This window comes from Sarcophilus harrisii, chromosome 3, assembly GCF_902635505.1.
Source record: "Sarcophilus harrisii chromosome 3, mSarHar1.11, whole genome shotgun sequence".
Taxonomy (NCBI): domain Eukaryota; kingdom Metazoa; phylum Chordata; class Mammalia; order Dasyuromorphia; family Dasyuridae; genus Sarcophilus; species Sarcophilus harrisii.
In genome coordinates, this window is record NC_045428.1 from 255,030,764 (window position 1) to 255,048,506 (window position 17,743).

Consider the following 17,743-nt stretch of genomic DNA (forward strand, 5'->3'; position numbering starts at 1 on the left):
AAACAGAAGCTAAGTTATTTGCACAGGATCACATAGCTAGTCACTTTCTAAAGCCAGATTTGAATGCAGGTCTTCCAGTATTAATACTGAGCACTCTCTCCATTGTATCACTGTAGCTTCTACCTTTTCTTCTCCATCTATTTAATTAGTACCTTTTAAATGTTTTTTTTTTTGCTTGTGTAGGGGCAAAAGAGGGAAAAGGATGGGTATAAAATGGAGGATAGTATAGTAAGAGGATAGGCATAAGCAAAAAATAACTCAGATGTGGGAGATAAAAATATAAAAAAATAATTAAAGGGAAAGGAAGAAAGAATAGAAAATTGGGATCGGGGTGGGCAAGTAAAAGAGAAGGCCTATGATAGGGGAACCAGGATGTGTCATTTATAGATGGATGTGTAAAACAAATTCCCTCCCCTTTTGCCACATTCTTATTGTTAAAATTAGCAGAGAGTAGAAAAATACAAGAGAACAAGATGGAAAAGTAATCTTTATTTAACCATTATAATTCTGACTATGGCTAAGATGAACTCATTCATGAAATAGAAGAATCTAGCAGAATGGATTAAAAGATAAAATTTGACAATCTGTTTTTTTCCAAGAAATACACTTAAACACAAAAAATTTACATAGAATTGTTCACATAGAATTAAAATGAGTTATTAGAGCAAAATCTAGTTCATTCAAATACCTTGGATGAACCCTAATATCTGAGACAGCAATAATGATTTCATAAAACTGGGAGCAAATTGATAAATAAAATCTATGAGTTTTTCAGAAAAAAAACTACTAGATTAAAAGTTAACTAATCTGATTTTTTTTTAAAAAGAGGAGTACAAAGTTGTATCAAAAAGAAAAAGAGGGAAACAGAGCAATTGAAGAAGAAATATGGGAAAGTATTGAAATCATTTTGTCCAATTATATGCTAACAAAAAACTGATAATGTGGGGGAAATGGACAAATAGTATCAAAAATATAAAATATAGATCACCAGGAGAAGAACCAGACTATTAAAAAAAACTCAAAATCATGAAAAGAAATTGAACAAACCACAAATGAGATAGAAAAAAACCCTGCAGCTCCTGATGCATTTACAAGTAAATTATATCAAACATTCAAGTAATAGTTAAATCTAATATATAGATTATTTACAGTAATAATGAGAGAAAGTACCTTTCCAACTTTTTTATGACATAAATATGGTCTTGATATATAAACCAAATAATGACAAAGCAAAGAAAGAAAACAACAAATTAAAAACATTGATGTAAAATTTTAAAATGTGAGCAAGTGAGCTACAACATATAAAACATATTTTACACTGTGACCAGGTTGGATTTATATTAGAAATCAACTAAATTTATGTTAAAAACTAAAAAAGATAGGAATAAATAGACATTTCCTTGATGTAGTAGGTACTATCTTTATCAAGGAAAAACCAATATAGGCAATGAAGCAAAGTTAGAGGCTTTTCTGAGGTAACATGATCTGAGGTAAAGCAAAGATGTCCATTATTACCATTATTATTAAAGATAGTCCTAGCAAATGCACTAAGAATCAATCAAAAATTAACTGAAGGAATAAATTCAGCAAAGTTGCAGAATATTAAATAAATCCACAAAAATACTTTGATTCTTATGTGTTAACGATGAAACCCATGGAGACCTAGAAAGCAATCTCATTCAAAAAAAATTGTAGTAGCTATAAAGTATTTGAGAGTGCCACCATGAGGCACTCAGAAACTATATAAGTCCATCTATAAAACACTGTTTTCAGAAATGAAAAGATATACTAACAATTGGAGGAACATTGATTGCTTATGGCTAGATTAAACAATAAAAAGGATAATATTACTTAAAAGATTACTTATGCAGTGCTATACCAATTGCAATACCAAAGAAACATTGTGTAGGGCTAGAATAATAATAAAATTCACATGAAAGAACAAAAGATCAATAATTTCAAAGTTGATAATGAAAATAAATGAATGATCTGTACCAGATTTCAAATTATATGGCAAAGGAGTAATCATTAAAATGTTTTGGTAATAGAGGAGGAAAGAAAGAAGGAGGAGGAGAAGGAAGAGGAGGAGAGAGAAACAGAGAGACAGAGACAGAGGCAGAGGCAGAGTTACAGAGACAGAGAAAGAGAGACAGACAGAGACAGAGACCGACAAACAGAGAGAAAGGAGTTGACATGGTGATATAAGGAGAGGACAAGATCTAAATCATTTACAGAACTCTGTAGACAAGATCTTTCTTTTTTAGGGGAAGGTGGGGGGAAATGAGAAATGGAAAGGGTGGGGAGACAGAAAATATGAGGTTACTCAAGACAACCAAAAGAAATGATTTGATATCAAAGTTTTGGTACTTCATTTGCAATGTACTGGTGAAAGTACATTAAAACAAGGCTGACTCAATCAATATCAATTTTCTAGAGGATTTAAAAAAAATTATTCAGTTGTTTCAGTCATGGTCAACTTTTTTTTGACCCCATATAGGGTTTTCTTGGAAAAGATACTAAAATGCTTTGCCATTTCCTTCTTCAGATGAGGAAATCAAGGCAAAAAAGGGGTTGTGACTTTATGAGTGCAGCTAGTACGTTTCTGAGGTTGGATTTGAACTCTGGAAGAGGAGTCTTCTTGACTCCAAATCAAGCACTCTAGCAACTGTACCACCTAGCTTTTTTTCATTAAAGAAACTTTTAAAAAATGGTGTTATGAAACCCTGACCATATTCAAATCAGAATTTAAAATATAATTAAAGACATAGCAATAATTTCAAAGTGCTAAGTTTTGTTATTCAGTAATCCATTTGTTGAATGATGGTACACTAAAGGAGTCTGTGACAGTAAGAATTGACATTTATTAGAATAAATATCAATTACTTTAATTTCTTAAGTTGCATTTCATTCAATGCCAGGGATTTAATGGTTTGTTTTCTCATTTGGTGTGTGGACAATCTTAAAAGTCTGGGAAGATTCATTTCTATGTACAAGGCTCAAAATCATTTCAGAGTACACTGAACAAATGGGAAATGGCACTCTTCCCTCCAGAAAGACTCCGTACTTAGGTCACAGTGTTCTGAGATGAATAAATGAATTTTAAATGGAACTGAAGCTGTAATCATCCTTCTGGCCACAGATCACATTTGAATGACTTGAATGACTCTCATTTGGACATCTGGGTATCTTCTAAGTTATTTTTATGGAATTAAATTTAACCATATAGTAAATATTCATTGCTTTTCACTTTCTTACTCATTCATTTTCCTTTATTAAGCATTTTGCTAGGAGTGGGGGAGAGAAAGAGATAAAGTGAGGTGGGAGGAAGAAGAAGAGAAAAGGAAAGGGAGAGAGAAAAACACACATACAGAGAGAGAGAGAGAGAGAGAAAGAGAGAGAGAGAGAGAGAGAAAGAAAGAGACAGAGAGACAGAGACAGAGAGAGGGAGGGAGAGAGGGAGGGAAAGAGAAAAAGAGAGAGAGAAAAAGAGAGGAAGGGAGGAAGGAAAGGAGGGAGGAGGGAGAGAGGGAGAGGGAAAGGAAAAGAATATGTAGATGTATGTAGATGCCTTTTCTGGAAAACAGGAATATACCTCCAGATTCAAGGACAAACTTGGATAATCTATAACTTCACTACTGAAAATCCCAGAGAGAAAAATACTGTCATTTTTTACCATGTAGAGAATGCTTATACCTTGGAAAGGCAAAGGGAACTGAGTATCAAAGCACCAGAGCATGACTTGGAAACAAGTGAATGTTTCTCCATGAAGTGCTCCTTTGGCCCTTTGATCAGATACTCTCTTTAAGAACGGTACAAATAGAAAAAAATATCTTTTTGCAAAGACATAAAAACTGTTAAGAAGGGGGAAAGTAGCAACATTAGGTCCTAATGATCAAATTGCTGGCAAAACATAAAAGTCAGGAACAACTGCTAGTATTTATAAAGAGCTTTAAGGTTTGCCTCAGAACATCTTATAAACAATCCCTAAATATGTTATTTGTTAGATCTGACAGAAATGTATTCCCATATAGAAACCTATTTAAAGTAGCATTGGTGCTATTAGGATGAATCAAGTTTTTTGTTCCAGACTCACAGAATCCTAGAATTGAACAAGATTCAGAAACCAGTTAGTCTGTTGGGTCCAACTCTTCACAATCCCATTTTGGTTTTCTTAGAAAAGATACTGCAGCAGTTTGCCCTTGCCTTCTTCAGCTCATTTTAGAGAAGAGGAAACTGAGGCAAACAGGACTAAGTGACTTGACCAGGGTCACATAGTATGTAAAGTTACTGAGGGTGGATTTGAACTCAGGAAGATGAGTCTTCCTGACGCTAGTCCCTATCCACTGCACTACCTACTTACCCCAGATATGTATACACATATACATATTTGCCTATGATGGGAGAGAAGATAGGGAGAGAAAGAGGCAAAGAAGAGAGTGAGAGAATTACATATGAAGTAATAAAAATATATACATATAAATTGGTAGCAAAGGTTTCATAAGTGCTAATATGAAATTCATCTGGGCAAGCATAATAGTTCAATCTACACAAAGAATTTATATCATAGGCATCCATCACAGGTTACACAGGTTTGCCATTTTGTATTATGTGAAATAGCTTCACAGATTCAAGCAAATACAACTAGGTAAGACAGTCATACTGAATGAGCAATTTGCTTTTTGGGGAACACAATTTTTAAAGTCTCAGGGGAGCAGAGGCAGGATCTAAGGAGTAAGGGGAGGAACCAGGGAGGAACTGGGGAGAGGTCAGAGAAGGATCAAAGAGGAACCAGGTGGAATCCATCTGACAGAACAGGTCCCAGAGTTGTCTAAAATATGCTTAATAAGACAGTCTCAGAGAGGATGATCTGATTAAGAGTTTTGGCCTCACATCATTGAGACAATGGAGGTTGATTAAAGTTTTGGCCTTTCATCATCCATACAAACAGAAGTCTGGAAGAACTGACCTTATTATGCTTAATAAAGGAATAGGAAGGGCTCACTTTAGCAATTCCTGGGAATAAGCTAGTTTAGGGTTCATATCACACATATGTATATATGTGTATATGTGTATGTAGGTAAATACCATCACATTCAACTCCATTGAATTTAATAAATATTTATTAAACATCTATTATATGTCAGGCACTGTGCTAAGTGCTGGGGATATAATTTTTAAAAAAGAAAATGAGTTTCTACCCTCAAAGAACTTTCAATCTAATGAGGAGGTCTTGCACAAAAGGAAGTAGGAAAGCTGGGAGGTAGAGAAGGGGAATACCAGGGGGATACTCAGTGGAGGAGCATCTTGTTTGATGTTAAAAGTCTTTGAATGCCAACTACTGTTCCTTGAACTAAACATACCATTTTTCATTGGGAGGCCATACCAGCTGTCATTACCCAGATAATGCCAGTCTATTTCAGTGCTTCTGGAGAAGAGGTTGAGGCTGATGACTCTGCACAGCGTTGTCTCACTTAAATCCAGTTCAGTTGCCAGTAAAGACATCATTCTCCTGATGTCTTTGGTCTTCTTTGAGAATGAAGGACAAACAGCCTCATTTCCCATCTACACATCTTTGTACAGGTTGTCCCTATGCCTGGAATACACTCTCTTCTTCCTTCCTTCTTTTAGAATTCCAGCATCCTTCAAAGTCCACCTTAATCACTTCAGAAATCTTTTACTGATCCTGATTCCTGATCATATCTTCTATTAGTCCTATCTGCTCCTTGAAATTACTTATTTCAAGTAATTTATATTCTCGTATATTTCCTGCCCATTTGCTCATATCACTTTGTGTAAAGCCCCTTGAGAATCTAAGCCCCTTGAGACCTGGGACTATTTCATATTTGTATTTGTATCAACAGCATCTAGCACAATGTCTTGCTCATAGGAAATGCTTAATAAATGTTTGTTTAATTGAATTAAATTGTTAAAGTAAGATCCGATTACAGTTCCCCAGGAAAATAATTTTAGGGTAACTAGAAGAAATTCCAAAACATCTCCAGAAAGGGAGTAGTAGAATGAAGCAAAGGAGAAGGAGGACATGAAGGGAAAGAAAGAACAGAAAGTAAGAATAGGAAATGGAATAGCCAGGATCCTAACTATAGCAAAGAACTTGGACTCTTCCACAAAGGTATCATCTGAATTATCCTCTGTTGCACCTTAAAATGGTCCTGGGTATCTCTGGCCATTTTTTTTTTTTTTGGCCATTTCCTTTATATGTGGGGTGGTTTAGCATCACTCACATTTTTTGTTCTCAAAACACAAAAAGCTCATTGCAATTAGTAAGAACAGTGGCAGGATCACCAACCTAGAACAAAGCCAGCATGGAAACAAAGAATCCATGACTGAACTGAATAAGGAGAAGAAGAAAGATGATTTCCTTAATTCTTCCAGACTGAAAACCAGAAAACTAATCAACCAATATTTTGCCCAATCAGCATGTTTATTGTTATTTTTTTCTGGTGGCAAGAAAAAATAAAACAGAAAAAAATGAGTATAAGGTGACAGACTTTTCATCACAAAGGAATTCTAAAATAATTTATAATGAAGCATATTACAGAAGGATTCTAGGAATGAGAATTTAACCAAGAGGGAAATCACATTACATGTAACAATTACAGTGTATGCCTTAACAAACTGGGTCAATCAAATTACACAGACTACATATAATCTCAGAAATATAAATGTCACATTATAGTAGATGACACTATTGCCTTTGCTTTACACAAAGTGATTCAAGCAAATGGGCAGGAAATAGATAAGAAGGAAATACACTATCTCATGTGTATTTGAGAGGAGAAATGTAATGTTGCTTAAAAGTCTTCCTTAATTTTCCTTTTGCATCTAAAACAAAACAACAAAAAGAAAACCACCAACAATAAACAAAACAACAACAACAAAACATTTTGGTTACATTACAAAAAAAATCTATAGTCTCCAAGATTGCAGGCAACAGTGTATCTCCAAGGACTAGAGCAGAAAGAGAAGTAAGTTTGGGTTTAAGTGTTTCAGGCTTTGGGCAGGATCTAATACAATGGTGTCAAACAAATGGAGATTGTGTCAGAATGGTTGTGATCAGGCTGCTTATTGATTTAAAAAAATACATGTCAACATAATTTACATTCTATTGCATTTTAAAATTTGTTTTGCTAAATATTTTCTAATTACATTTTTCACTTGTTCCAGTCTACACTGGGAATGGTGTGGACCACTGTGGATATTTGATACCTTTGGTCTAGAGCAATTACCTTTTTAAATTTCAGTCAAGATCAATGTCTTAAAGTGGTTTTTATATATGTTTTATATATTGAGTGTCTTTTTATAGATATTTCATGCATTTTGTAACTTGTGAATATTTCCCTTTCTATTATTTCATTCTGAATTTTCTTGTTATCTTGAAATTTTTGTGAATTTATTTTTTATTCTTTATTTTACTGAAACATGTCAATGTTTCTTTGTTGATTTTCTAGGACAATGGTGTTAGACTTAAATAGAAATATCCAGGCAGCATATTGACTTAGAAAAACCACAAAATTAACATTATTTATCTATTGTATTATATTTTATTAATTTTGTTAAACATTTCCCAGTTGAATTTTATTTTGGTTGGCAGCACTCTAGGAATTTTGCATGCCTGAGTATGATGCTCTAGGGTTTCTAAGTAAACCCATTATGTTATCAACAAATTGATAATCTTGTCTCCAAGTTATGTGCCCTCATTTTACTATAGTAGGCTCCATCAACTCTTCAACTATTGAGCAGCAGGCTCTTCCACTTAAGCACAGACACAGGAAAGAGTGGACCAGTGATCCATGTGAGTCAAGGACCTTCCCACTACTGCTGTTCAGAGAAACATGAAGAACTTATTAGACAGCATTATAGGCAGCAGGACTTGGTGGGTTGGATCCAGGATTGAAAAAAGACTGCTTAAAATAAACAAATTATTTAACCCTTATACTTTTGTAAGTAGTACAAAAGCATTTCTAGATTCTCTGGGAATAGTTTTTATCCTTGGAACATCTCTTAGAGGGGTATGATATGAAAAGGTTTTTAGTTACTTCAAAGAATCAGGGCTAGGGAAAAAGTCAGTCAGTCAACTAAAAAAATGATTAAATACCTACTATGTGCCAGGCTTTCTATTAAGCACTGGAGACTAGAGGATTTGGAAAAAGAACTGGGCTATTCACATGTCAGTCATACTACTTTTCTCATCTGTTCCCTTAGAGTGAACTTTAATTTTTTTTTTCCAACTTTGCATCCTAGTTTCTACTAAAAGACATTAAAACCCCTTTAAAATTAGTTATTATTTCAATGAATCCCTGAAATCAAAGAAATCTGCATATGTGTGACTCAAAAAGAGGTTAGCGTGAGAGTTTTAACTGAGAAAGAATTGTGGAGTATTGTAAATTTTCCCCCTTTTTCTGTCTTCTAGTTTTCATAGCAATGCCTCTACTTTACTTAATGAAAGAAATAAATTTATTCATTTCCCCAAGTGGTGTTAATTTAAAAAGAAGTATCATTCTCAATAGATTATACCCCTGAAAAAGCCTATCTATAAAAAAACACAATGACCTTAGGGAAGAATGGAGTCTGGGGTCTTGGGCAGGAGTCTCAGTATCCATATTTACTATTTAGGTGATGTTGACTAGTCATTTAACCTCTCTTAGGTCTATTTTCTCATCTGTGAAATTCCTTTGGAAATATAGTTTTTATACTATAAATAAATACATAGTCCATATGTCTTTTTCTTGTCCTCTTATTCCCTTCTCCTCCTCCTCCTTTCTTCGAGCATGCATTGGAAAGTGAGGTGTATTGGAAAATAACTGAAGCATCAATAAATTTTTTTTGAATAAAAACAGAAAACTCCAGAAAGATGAACTTAAAGAATAGTTTAGTTTTTTAAAGTGAATGAAAGCAGAATATTAAATTTCAACCAGATATTAGTTTCTCTTCCCTTCTTAAGAGGCATTTATTTAGTAGCAAACTATCTGCTATTTCACTTTTAATTATTAAAATTTTAATTAAAATTTGGATTTTGATTGATCAAATTTAAATTATTATAATAATTGCTGTCAAGTTCTGTCTGAATATTAAGGAGAAAGAGAAGTATCACTGAATCCCTCATATTTAAGTAATAATAGAAGAAAATATGTTTTTAGCCCATTCAATTCTTTCACTTATTAATAATACATATATATTCTTCTTTTTCTTTTGAATGTAGAAACAAGTGACCTAAGAAACAGTTTAATAAATTCTAAAGAGTTTAAAAGTTAAAGAATTTAAAGATCTAGTATATTACTTTGATGAACATAAATTTTCCTGTTGTGTGATTCACTTAAAATCAGTACAACATCAAATCAAATGACATGTGGGCTATTTATTAATATCATTTACAAAAGCTTGCTCTTTTTTCCTCATGCTTTCAATAGATATGACCTAGATGCATGTACTGATACTCTTTTGGTTCTGTTGAGTCATGGATTACTACACTTTCAGAAGAATTAAAGTTAGGGGTCATCCAAAAGGCAATACAAAATTATATAGTGGGTGTAATAGGCTATAGCATATTACCAGTGAAGGAGTGCATGTGAGGACCAGAATCAAGAATATCATCATTAGGAAAATGGATTTGTCAGGTGGCAAGAATGAAGGATAACTAATAACTATTTTGTATGCCTTCACTGATATCCACGAAATGTCAAAAGATCTATCAGTTTTAGCATTTTAACTTGACATTTCCCTTGTCAAGGATTTACAGAAGGAAATGGGCAAGAGCTACAAAGAATGAAAAAGTATATGGGTGATGATAGGTATCATTGGGGGTGAGGACAGAATGTTCATAGACAGAATCCATTGAAATACTGAAATATACTGTATTTCAAATAGCAACATTAGGATATATTTCTAAGCAATGGATTCTGCCAGAATAGTCAAACATCTTTTGCAGAGGCTAGATTGTAAACCTACTAGCATCACTTCTTCCTAAATGGTTATATTTTCAGGTTTTCAGATTATTTACCTGTATTAATAGAAACCAAACAGTCCTCACTTATAACTTTTGTAGCAAGATCTCTAGGTATGTTACACTATGCTATGCTTTGTCGTATTAGTTGTCTTCTTGCTTCAGAGTTTTAAAGGTTTCTATCTTTTGTTTTGTAACTTTTAATCTGAACTGGATTTTCTAGCCATGTTTGAAGCTTTGTTCCTCAATATATTTTTAGCTTTTTAAATAGGTTTCTCATTTTCTAGTCATGTTTGTAACTTTAGAAAAAGATTTACATCTTTCTATACTTTTTTGTAGTCTTCTGACCAGATTATTATATTTTTTATTATTTATAAATTCTAGTTATATTTCTGATTTTCTAATTTTCTTTATCACTTTACAGTTTCTTAAATATTTTTATTTAATATTTATGATCCAAAGTCATCTCGCTTTGTAAAATGCACATGACAAACACATATCTGTTGTTGATGATAAAAAGGTAAATACATTCTATGCTATAACTATATGATGATTACATTGAGATAGATATTAAATTAAAACAAAAATTTTATTATTACCTTCACATGAATCAAATTAGGAACTAATAATTTTTCATCGTAAAATTCTCTTTGGGTTTTATATCCTGGAGAAATTCTGTGTTATTGCTGGGTTTGCATTTTGGCATATGCTATGTTAAAATCACTCCTTCATGAATTCCTTGAGTTCTTTTTACTGGTACTTAAACAATTGGTACTTGAAAAAAAATTTTTACTGGCACTGAAATGACTATATTTTGTCAAAATTTATGTTTACTTTTCCTAAATAGATGTTTTGAAGTGAAGTGAAATAGATGTTTTTCTTGATTTGGGGGCAAATAACCCCACCTTCCAGCAATTTACGTTATTTCTTATCTTAGGTGAAAACTCCTATGCAATTTAAATCATTGGTTTTTGTCATGTGATTTTTTTCTTCTCCATTCTCTGTAAAAATCATCTTTTTGTTGTTGAAGTCTCAGAGTTTGATAAAATTTCTGTGTAAGTTGTCAGGTTCTGCTTTGATAGTGTTCTTTGAATTGAGTCATTCTGCATTCTATCCTTTAATTAGAGTCAATCTGTAGAATTTGTTATATGTTATTTTCTAAAATAAAGTGGGTCAGTGGAAATTTGTGTTGTGATTCTACTAGTTCTGATACTTTTTTCTTCAAACCTGTCATCAAGATTTATCATCTTGCTTATTATGAAGCTTTTAAGGATTTTACTAATTGGTTAGTTTTTGAGCTTTTTTGTTTGTTTGTTTGTATGTCTTTGACCAGTCAATCCTGGAATAAAATTAATTATATTATTTAATCCATTGTTTAATTTATATCAATTAATATATTTTAAGGTATAAAATTTTATTATTTGCAATTTTATTTTTCTTTACTTAAGTGTTCCTATTAATTATATTAAATTATTTAAATAATTTTAGCTTTTTATAGACCACTGTTAATATTAATAAATTCTATTTTCCATCTTGAATCTTTGCTTTTGTCTCTGTTGTTGCACAATATTTATATTTCTTTGGTTTATTTCTTTGTTACTTTCCCTATTTATTTTTTTAATTTTCTTTTCCTCTTTCTATATATGTACATATGTATCATTTCTACAGTTATTTGAGAGAGAGCTATTGAGCTGTTAAGTTTTCTCAAAATCTCTCTCTATTCCATGTTACTGGAACCCAGTCATTGTAATTTCTTAACCTTTTTGTGTTTATGGATTTCTAGCTAGACTTTTCTATGTTTGCACCTTTAAGATAAGTTATTCATCCAAACAGTATTCTTCCTTAAAACATAAAACAACTTTTATGTTCTTGGGGAAGTAAATGTCCATCAAGTAAAGACAGAGGACTGAGACAGATAGAGGGATTATGGCTTTCTTCATGCTACAGAATCAAAATAATATTTAGAAAAAATAATTTGTATAACTAGATTTTTTCAGGTATGTCTGTCATATTTGCCCTTTCATTAAGTGAAAAATTTTCACTAAAATGAATCATGACTAGATCAAACACAATAATAAATTTCAGTGACGACTAAGGTTAAAATTTGTAGTTTAACAAATGCTCAATTGTGATTACTTCTTCATACCCACAAAGTTTAACCTGTTCAAAAGTCAGGGTTCTCTCATGCATGGCCACCTTTCCTTCTCATAGCATTCACATGTAGCCTATACATGCAGAATGCACTTTTCAAAGATTCATGTTCATAAGTTGTTTACTGACAAAATGTACATTTGCTTAAGACACTGTGTTTTCACATGCAGGCTCCAGGAGCATGTTGCACTTAAAACTGAAGACCACTTTTATTTGTTTTATGGTCTTCCCCTTTACCATCAAAACCAAAACTGTAGCCAGAATGTCTTGACCTAGATGTTTTGGCCAAAATCTAACATTACTATAAATGAATCAGACTTAAGATTTATTCATTTAGTCAAACAGCAATTAAGAATTGGTGAATCACACATTTCATATGTTGGGTTTTTTTTTAATGGAAAACAAGTTTGAAGGGATCAAATTTGATTTTTTTAAAAATGTGTTTTTAATGTTTATGAGAACATGAAATTCAAAGGGATGATTTAAATAACAGAAATAGCATAAGTTGTGAAATACTGCCTTCTTTTAAAAGCAAGGCTTACAAGTATAATAAAGTGCTTCTAAGTTATCAGAAAGATTATTTGAAAAAATATTTTTAAGTCTTACAACATCCCTTTTAACCTAACTGCTCCTCACTAGATATGTCTGATTCATAAATGCTTGCTCACTGTTTGATTGATTCAATATGAAAGGGGAGAAAAAATTAGTACACAATTTCAAAACTAGCTTCAAGGTATCTCTGCTATAATTTGACTTCTAGGAGTCTGATGGCCTATATTATGAAGCTTATTTAGATTTTGCCCATGAAAATGTCAGATGTCATCTGATCTTACAGCAACTTACAGAGAGGGTAGCCTGGTAACACAGTACATGGGGAATGAGAAGACCTGGATTGAAATTTTTTTCCCTCTAATGCTAATTACCTATATCATCATGGACATGTCACTTTAGTTTCTTCATCTGTTAAACTAGAGATTTGAACTAAATGGCTTCTGGGGTATCTTTCAACATTAGATGCTATGGTCTGTCTTCCAGAAAGCCTGGTCAAAGAGTAAGAACAGATAAAAGATTTAGGTTCAAAATCTAGTTTAGGGGTTGGGGTGGGGTTATCTGGACCTGTGATTTTTAATGGTTTAGGAACTTTTGTCCAGATCAGCCATTGATTTATGGCCTGTGGTCTTAAAAAAAAACTGCCAATATCAGGAAAGCTAGATGGCTCAGTGGATAGAGTACCTGAAGTTAGGAGGGATCTGAGTTCAAATCTAGCCTCAGACACTTTTGTGTGACCCTGCGCAAATCACTTATACTCAATCGTCTCACCAAAAAAAAAAAATAAATTGTATCACTGACAGCTCACATGATATACCTAGGGTCACAGAGCCAGTAACTGTCACAAGCAGACCTTTATCTCAGCTCTTCCCTATTCCCAAACTGGCTCTCTTTCCACTATGTCACATTGCCTTTCATAGCTAATCTAATATCCTTTGAATAAAGGTTATTTCTCTTCTTTATATTTGTCTGCTTTCTACAGCATTGCCTTTAAAAATATTTGGGAATCATGTAGAGTACCATAGACCTGAAGATCAATCTGTCAATTACTTCCAAAAAATAGAGCCCAATGGAAGGCACCTTGAGTCACTGAAGTAACAGAATATCTGTGTTTGAATCTTGCATTATTAAGACAAATTACTGATTCCACTATCTTCATCTGTAAAATGAGGGAATTCAATTAGATGACTAAATTCCTTCTCTTCTCTGATACAATGTGATTCTGGTCCTCCTTTGTCTCTCCCAAGTCCCTGGAGACTCACTTTTGGTTGTATTCATAGTGCCTAGTACTGCTTGAATGTAGGCATTAATATATTATTAATTTTAAAATGTCCCATTTTCATGTCACAGAGAAATCTAGTGGGTGAGATTTTATAAATGTCAAAATACAGAAACGTCTCCAGTTATGGCTATGGCTGATTACTCACAAGGCTTTCTTGTAGGCTTAGTTTAAGTTTTAAAGTCCCTTGCTCACTTGTTAAATAGGTATGAGAAGTAGAGAAAGTAATATTTACACATGCATCTCACAGTGATCACCTTTTTATCTCTATGTTGTTGTTCAGTCATGTCTAACTCTTCATGACCCCATGTTCATGGAGTTTTCTTGGCAAAGATGCTGGAATGCTTTGTCAATTCCTTTTCTAGTGGATTAAGGCAGATGTAAAATGACTTACCTAAGTTCACACCACTAGTAAGTATCTGAGTCCAAATTTGAATTCAGATTAGGTCCACCTGACTTTAGGCCTAGTTCTCTATTCATTAAGCCACCCAGCAGTCTCTTATCTCTATAAAATAAGATAGTTTCTATTTATAAAGTTTACCAACTATCAGGCTTTACATTATTCTAAAAATTCAAGTAAAAACTATATGACTTTAATCAAATCTGCAGGCAGCTCATCTTTATCACTCTTCATTATATGAAAATTAATGAATGGATTTCCTTTGTAATGTTTTGTTTTAATGAAGAAGTAGGGATGTGAGCTAACTAGAAAACCCAATAAATAAAATTAGGTTGGAGAATCTGGCTTCTGTCTTCCAGAAGCAAGAGATATGACCTTTGATGGTGCTGTTCAAGACCTTAGTATTATAAATACTATAAGTCACTTTCTTAAATTCTCAAGACTGAATCAGGAACATGAAAGATAAATAAGTTTCTGGAGTGGGTCTGATAATCAGTCTAGCCTTTATCAAACTATGCACTTACTAATAACACAATCTTACATGCACAGCATGACCTCTGTTTTTTAAAGCACCTTAATAATCCTCAGCAGCCAACAAAGGAAGGGTAGGTATTATTCTCCCCATAATGTAGCTAAGCAAACTGAAGGAAAAGAATGTCTTGAAGCTGGACAGAAGTGCGTCTAACTCCTGCTTTGCTGATGTTTAATTCAGTTATTTTTCTTTATATAAACATTGCTTTTGCTAACATTGTATCTGGGAAAGATTTTATAATATTTCCTGGGGTCGGTGTGAGGCTTAAATGAAACAATATTTATAAAATGCTTAGCACAATGCTTGGCACACTGTCAGCACTTAACAAATGCTTATTTCCTTCCCCATCCATCCTCCCTCCCCAACTTGTACAAATTAATCAAACAATCAACATGTATTTATTTATTATCTACTATGTGTCAGCCATAATGTGTAAATGCTGGAAAATGAAGACAAAATGAAGGTGCCCTTTAACACTTAGATAGTGTTGAATGTCAAGGTGACAAGTGGAGGCAGGTGAAGATTCCTGAATATATCAGTATTCATGTCTGTTGAGAATTCAAACAACCAGACTCACCCGCCTATCTCCTTGGTGTCCTACCCTTAGTACCTCCTGGGAATCGTGCTGTCATTCTATTTGGTATAGAGGGGAAAGCTCTGAACTGTTCTCTGTCCCAGGATCCCTGGGTTCTGGTCCCTCTTCTGCCTCTGCCTTACTGTGTTTCATTTCTCTGAATTATTCATCTGTAAAATGGACTAGAAGGTCATAGAAGTCACTGCATGCTCTAAAGCTCCATAACACATTTATCTTTGATATCTGATCAATCCATATTAGCCTGATAGGATCTGTCTTTTGGGGAACATTCACATTTTCTAGAATTCTGAAAGAGGTGGACGGGACTATGGTAAATACCTGTGTTTTTTCTATAAAGCAGGTACTGAAAATTCTTCATTTAATAAGGAAGTCACTGCCAGAAAGCGAATGTAAACAAAAGGGCAAAACCCTCTAGATAGGGTAGAATGTTAGGCTTCTTTGAAGTTAGTATAGATGACAGATATATTTATGCCAGGAGTCACTAATAGGTCATCACAACCTACCAGCTTAAGCCTTTTAAGGATTGCCAGCCTTTCTTTCACTTCATGGGGACTCCAAGTAGAGAAGGGAAGATGGTCAATAGTTTCTTCTATAAAAATCATGCCTATTAAACTCAGTGGCCTTTGCCTTTCCACCCCTAGGTTATCCTAAGATTTGGAGGAAACCAAGATTAGATCTTTATCAGGAAAGGATGGGAACCTGATATCTGTACCCTAATCTCATGTGAACTTATACCATTTCTCTTGAACTTCTCAGTGTATGAAATCCAAGGATGAATTGTTCTTTAACAATATAGGATGAAAAGAGGGTACTTGCTGAACAGTAAATGAAAACAATGATGGCTCAGGCACATTTAGATACATGGGCTGTGTAAGTCATACAACAAAAACATCCAAACATTTAGGACATGGAAGTCTTTCCTTGTCTCTCCCAATATCCATAAGTGCAAAATATCAGTGTGAAATGAAATGGCTGGAATCAGGCGTGGTATTTTCAGGAGACTAAGAAACCAGAGATGCCAGGCTGGCAGCTGAAGACTCAACCTTGGGCAGAACCAATCTCCTCTTAGAGTCTACGTTTTCCCATGCTGGATCTCAGCATCAGTACCCCTTCTACAGAATCACCGGGACTGTTTGCCATCTTCTGCCACAGGTTCTGTTCTTCACCCTGAGAATCCATCCAATCCACCTCCTTCCCATGACTCATACCTGAAAAATGGAAAAGTGTACCAGTGGGAAATTTATCAAGCAGTCTAAAGGTCTTCCTTGCCAGAATACAAGTCTTCTCATTGCTTTTTGCTACTTTTAATACCTCTTTTTAATCCATTTGAGATAACTTTATAAGAAATATTTTTTCCTTCCAATGCACTTGTATCATCATCGACCCCATAGTGTATGGTTGTTCACATGGCAAAATTTACAATTTGTGCTTCAGGGCTTCTTAAACTTTTTCTATTTGCGATCCCTTTTTGCCCAAGAAATTTATATGTGACTTTGGGTGTATAGGTTTATAAAATATGCATAAAATCAAACATTTACTGATTATAAATCATCATGATGCCCACATTCAGCTATGCTACCCTATATGAGATCCACCATTTAAAAAATTTTGCTCTACATTGTTTCTTTGAAAGGATAATGGGATCTAGAAATAGGTAAAGTTTCTATTCAACACCTGCATATTCTTAGTTCTGACTTTTTCTTAACTTTTTGAGGGCATAACCTGTATTCAGATATGGCAACAATGTAGTGATAAATCACACATATAACTGACAAAGATCCCATTACCCATATATAAATTCTCTTAAAGGATTATCTCTCAAAGAATTAGAGAACCTTAAGAAGTTATTGAGTCTTAAATGAGGAGACTAGGCTATTGAAAGGTTAAGTGATTTATTCAGAGTCACATAGGTAATGTCAGATGGGATTTAACTCCAAAGCCTCTGATTAAAATTACCCTGGGAGATTGTGAACTAAACAGTCATACATAACCATTCAAACTTAAGTCTAAGTCCAAAATTATTGAATTTAGTCCTTTTACTATTGGTACCGCACAGTCACAAAACATACAAATAGAGATTAAGAACAAATATTTAGCAAATCTTTCCTAATTTCTCCTGCTTCCCTACTCTCCATTACCATCTCTTTCCCTGACCTCTTGTTCCTACCCTTTCTTTTACACATCACCAGAGAGATCTGGTTGATAACATATATAGCTCAGTAAGAAGCAAAGTTTAAGTTTTGTTCCTTTACATACCATGGTTACTTCCGTCTGAT

General features: G+C 33.7%; 1 protein-coding gene across 3 annotated transcripts in view; it reads right to left on the bottom strand.

Moving 5' to 3' along the window:
• Positions 1-14,340: 14,340 nt before the first annotated feature.
• The window catches only part of SYTL5 (synaptotagmin like 5), a 205,887-nt gene continuing 202,484 nt past the window's right edge, over positions 14,341-17,743 (bottom strand). For all 3 annotated transcript variants that reach the window (XM_031959435.1, XM_023498919.2, XM_031959434.1), the window contains one exon: positions 14,341-16,675. In XM_031959435.1, coding sequence (XP_031815295.1) covers positions 16,533-16,675 — 143 coding nt within the window. In that variant the 3' untranslated portion in view covers positions 14,341-16,532. The remainder of the gene's footprint in view (positions 16,676-17,743) is intronic.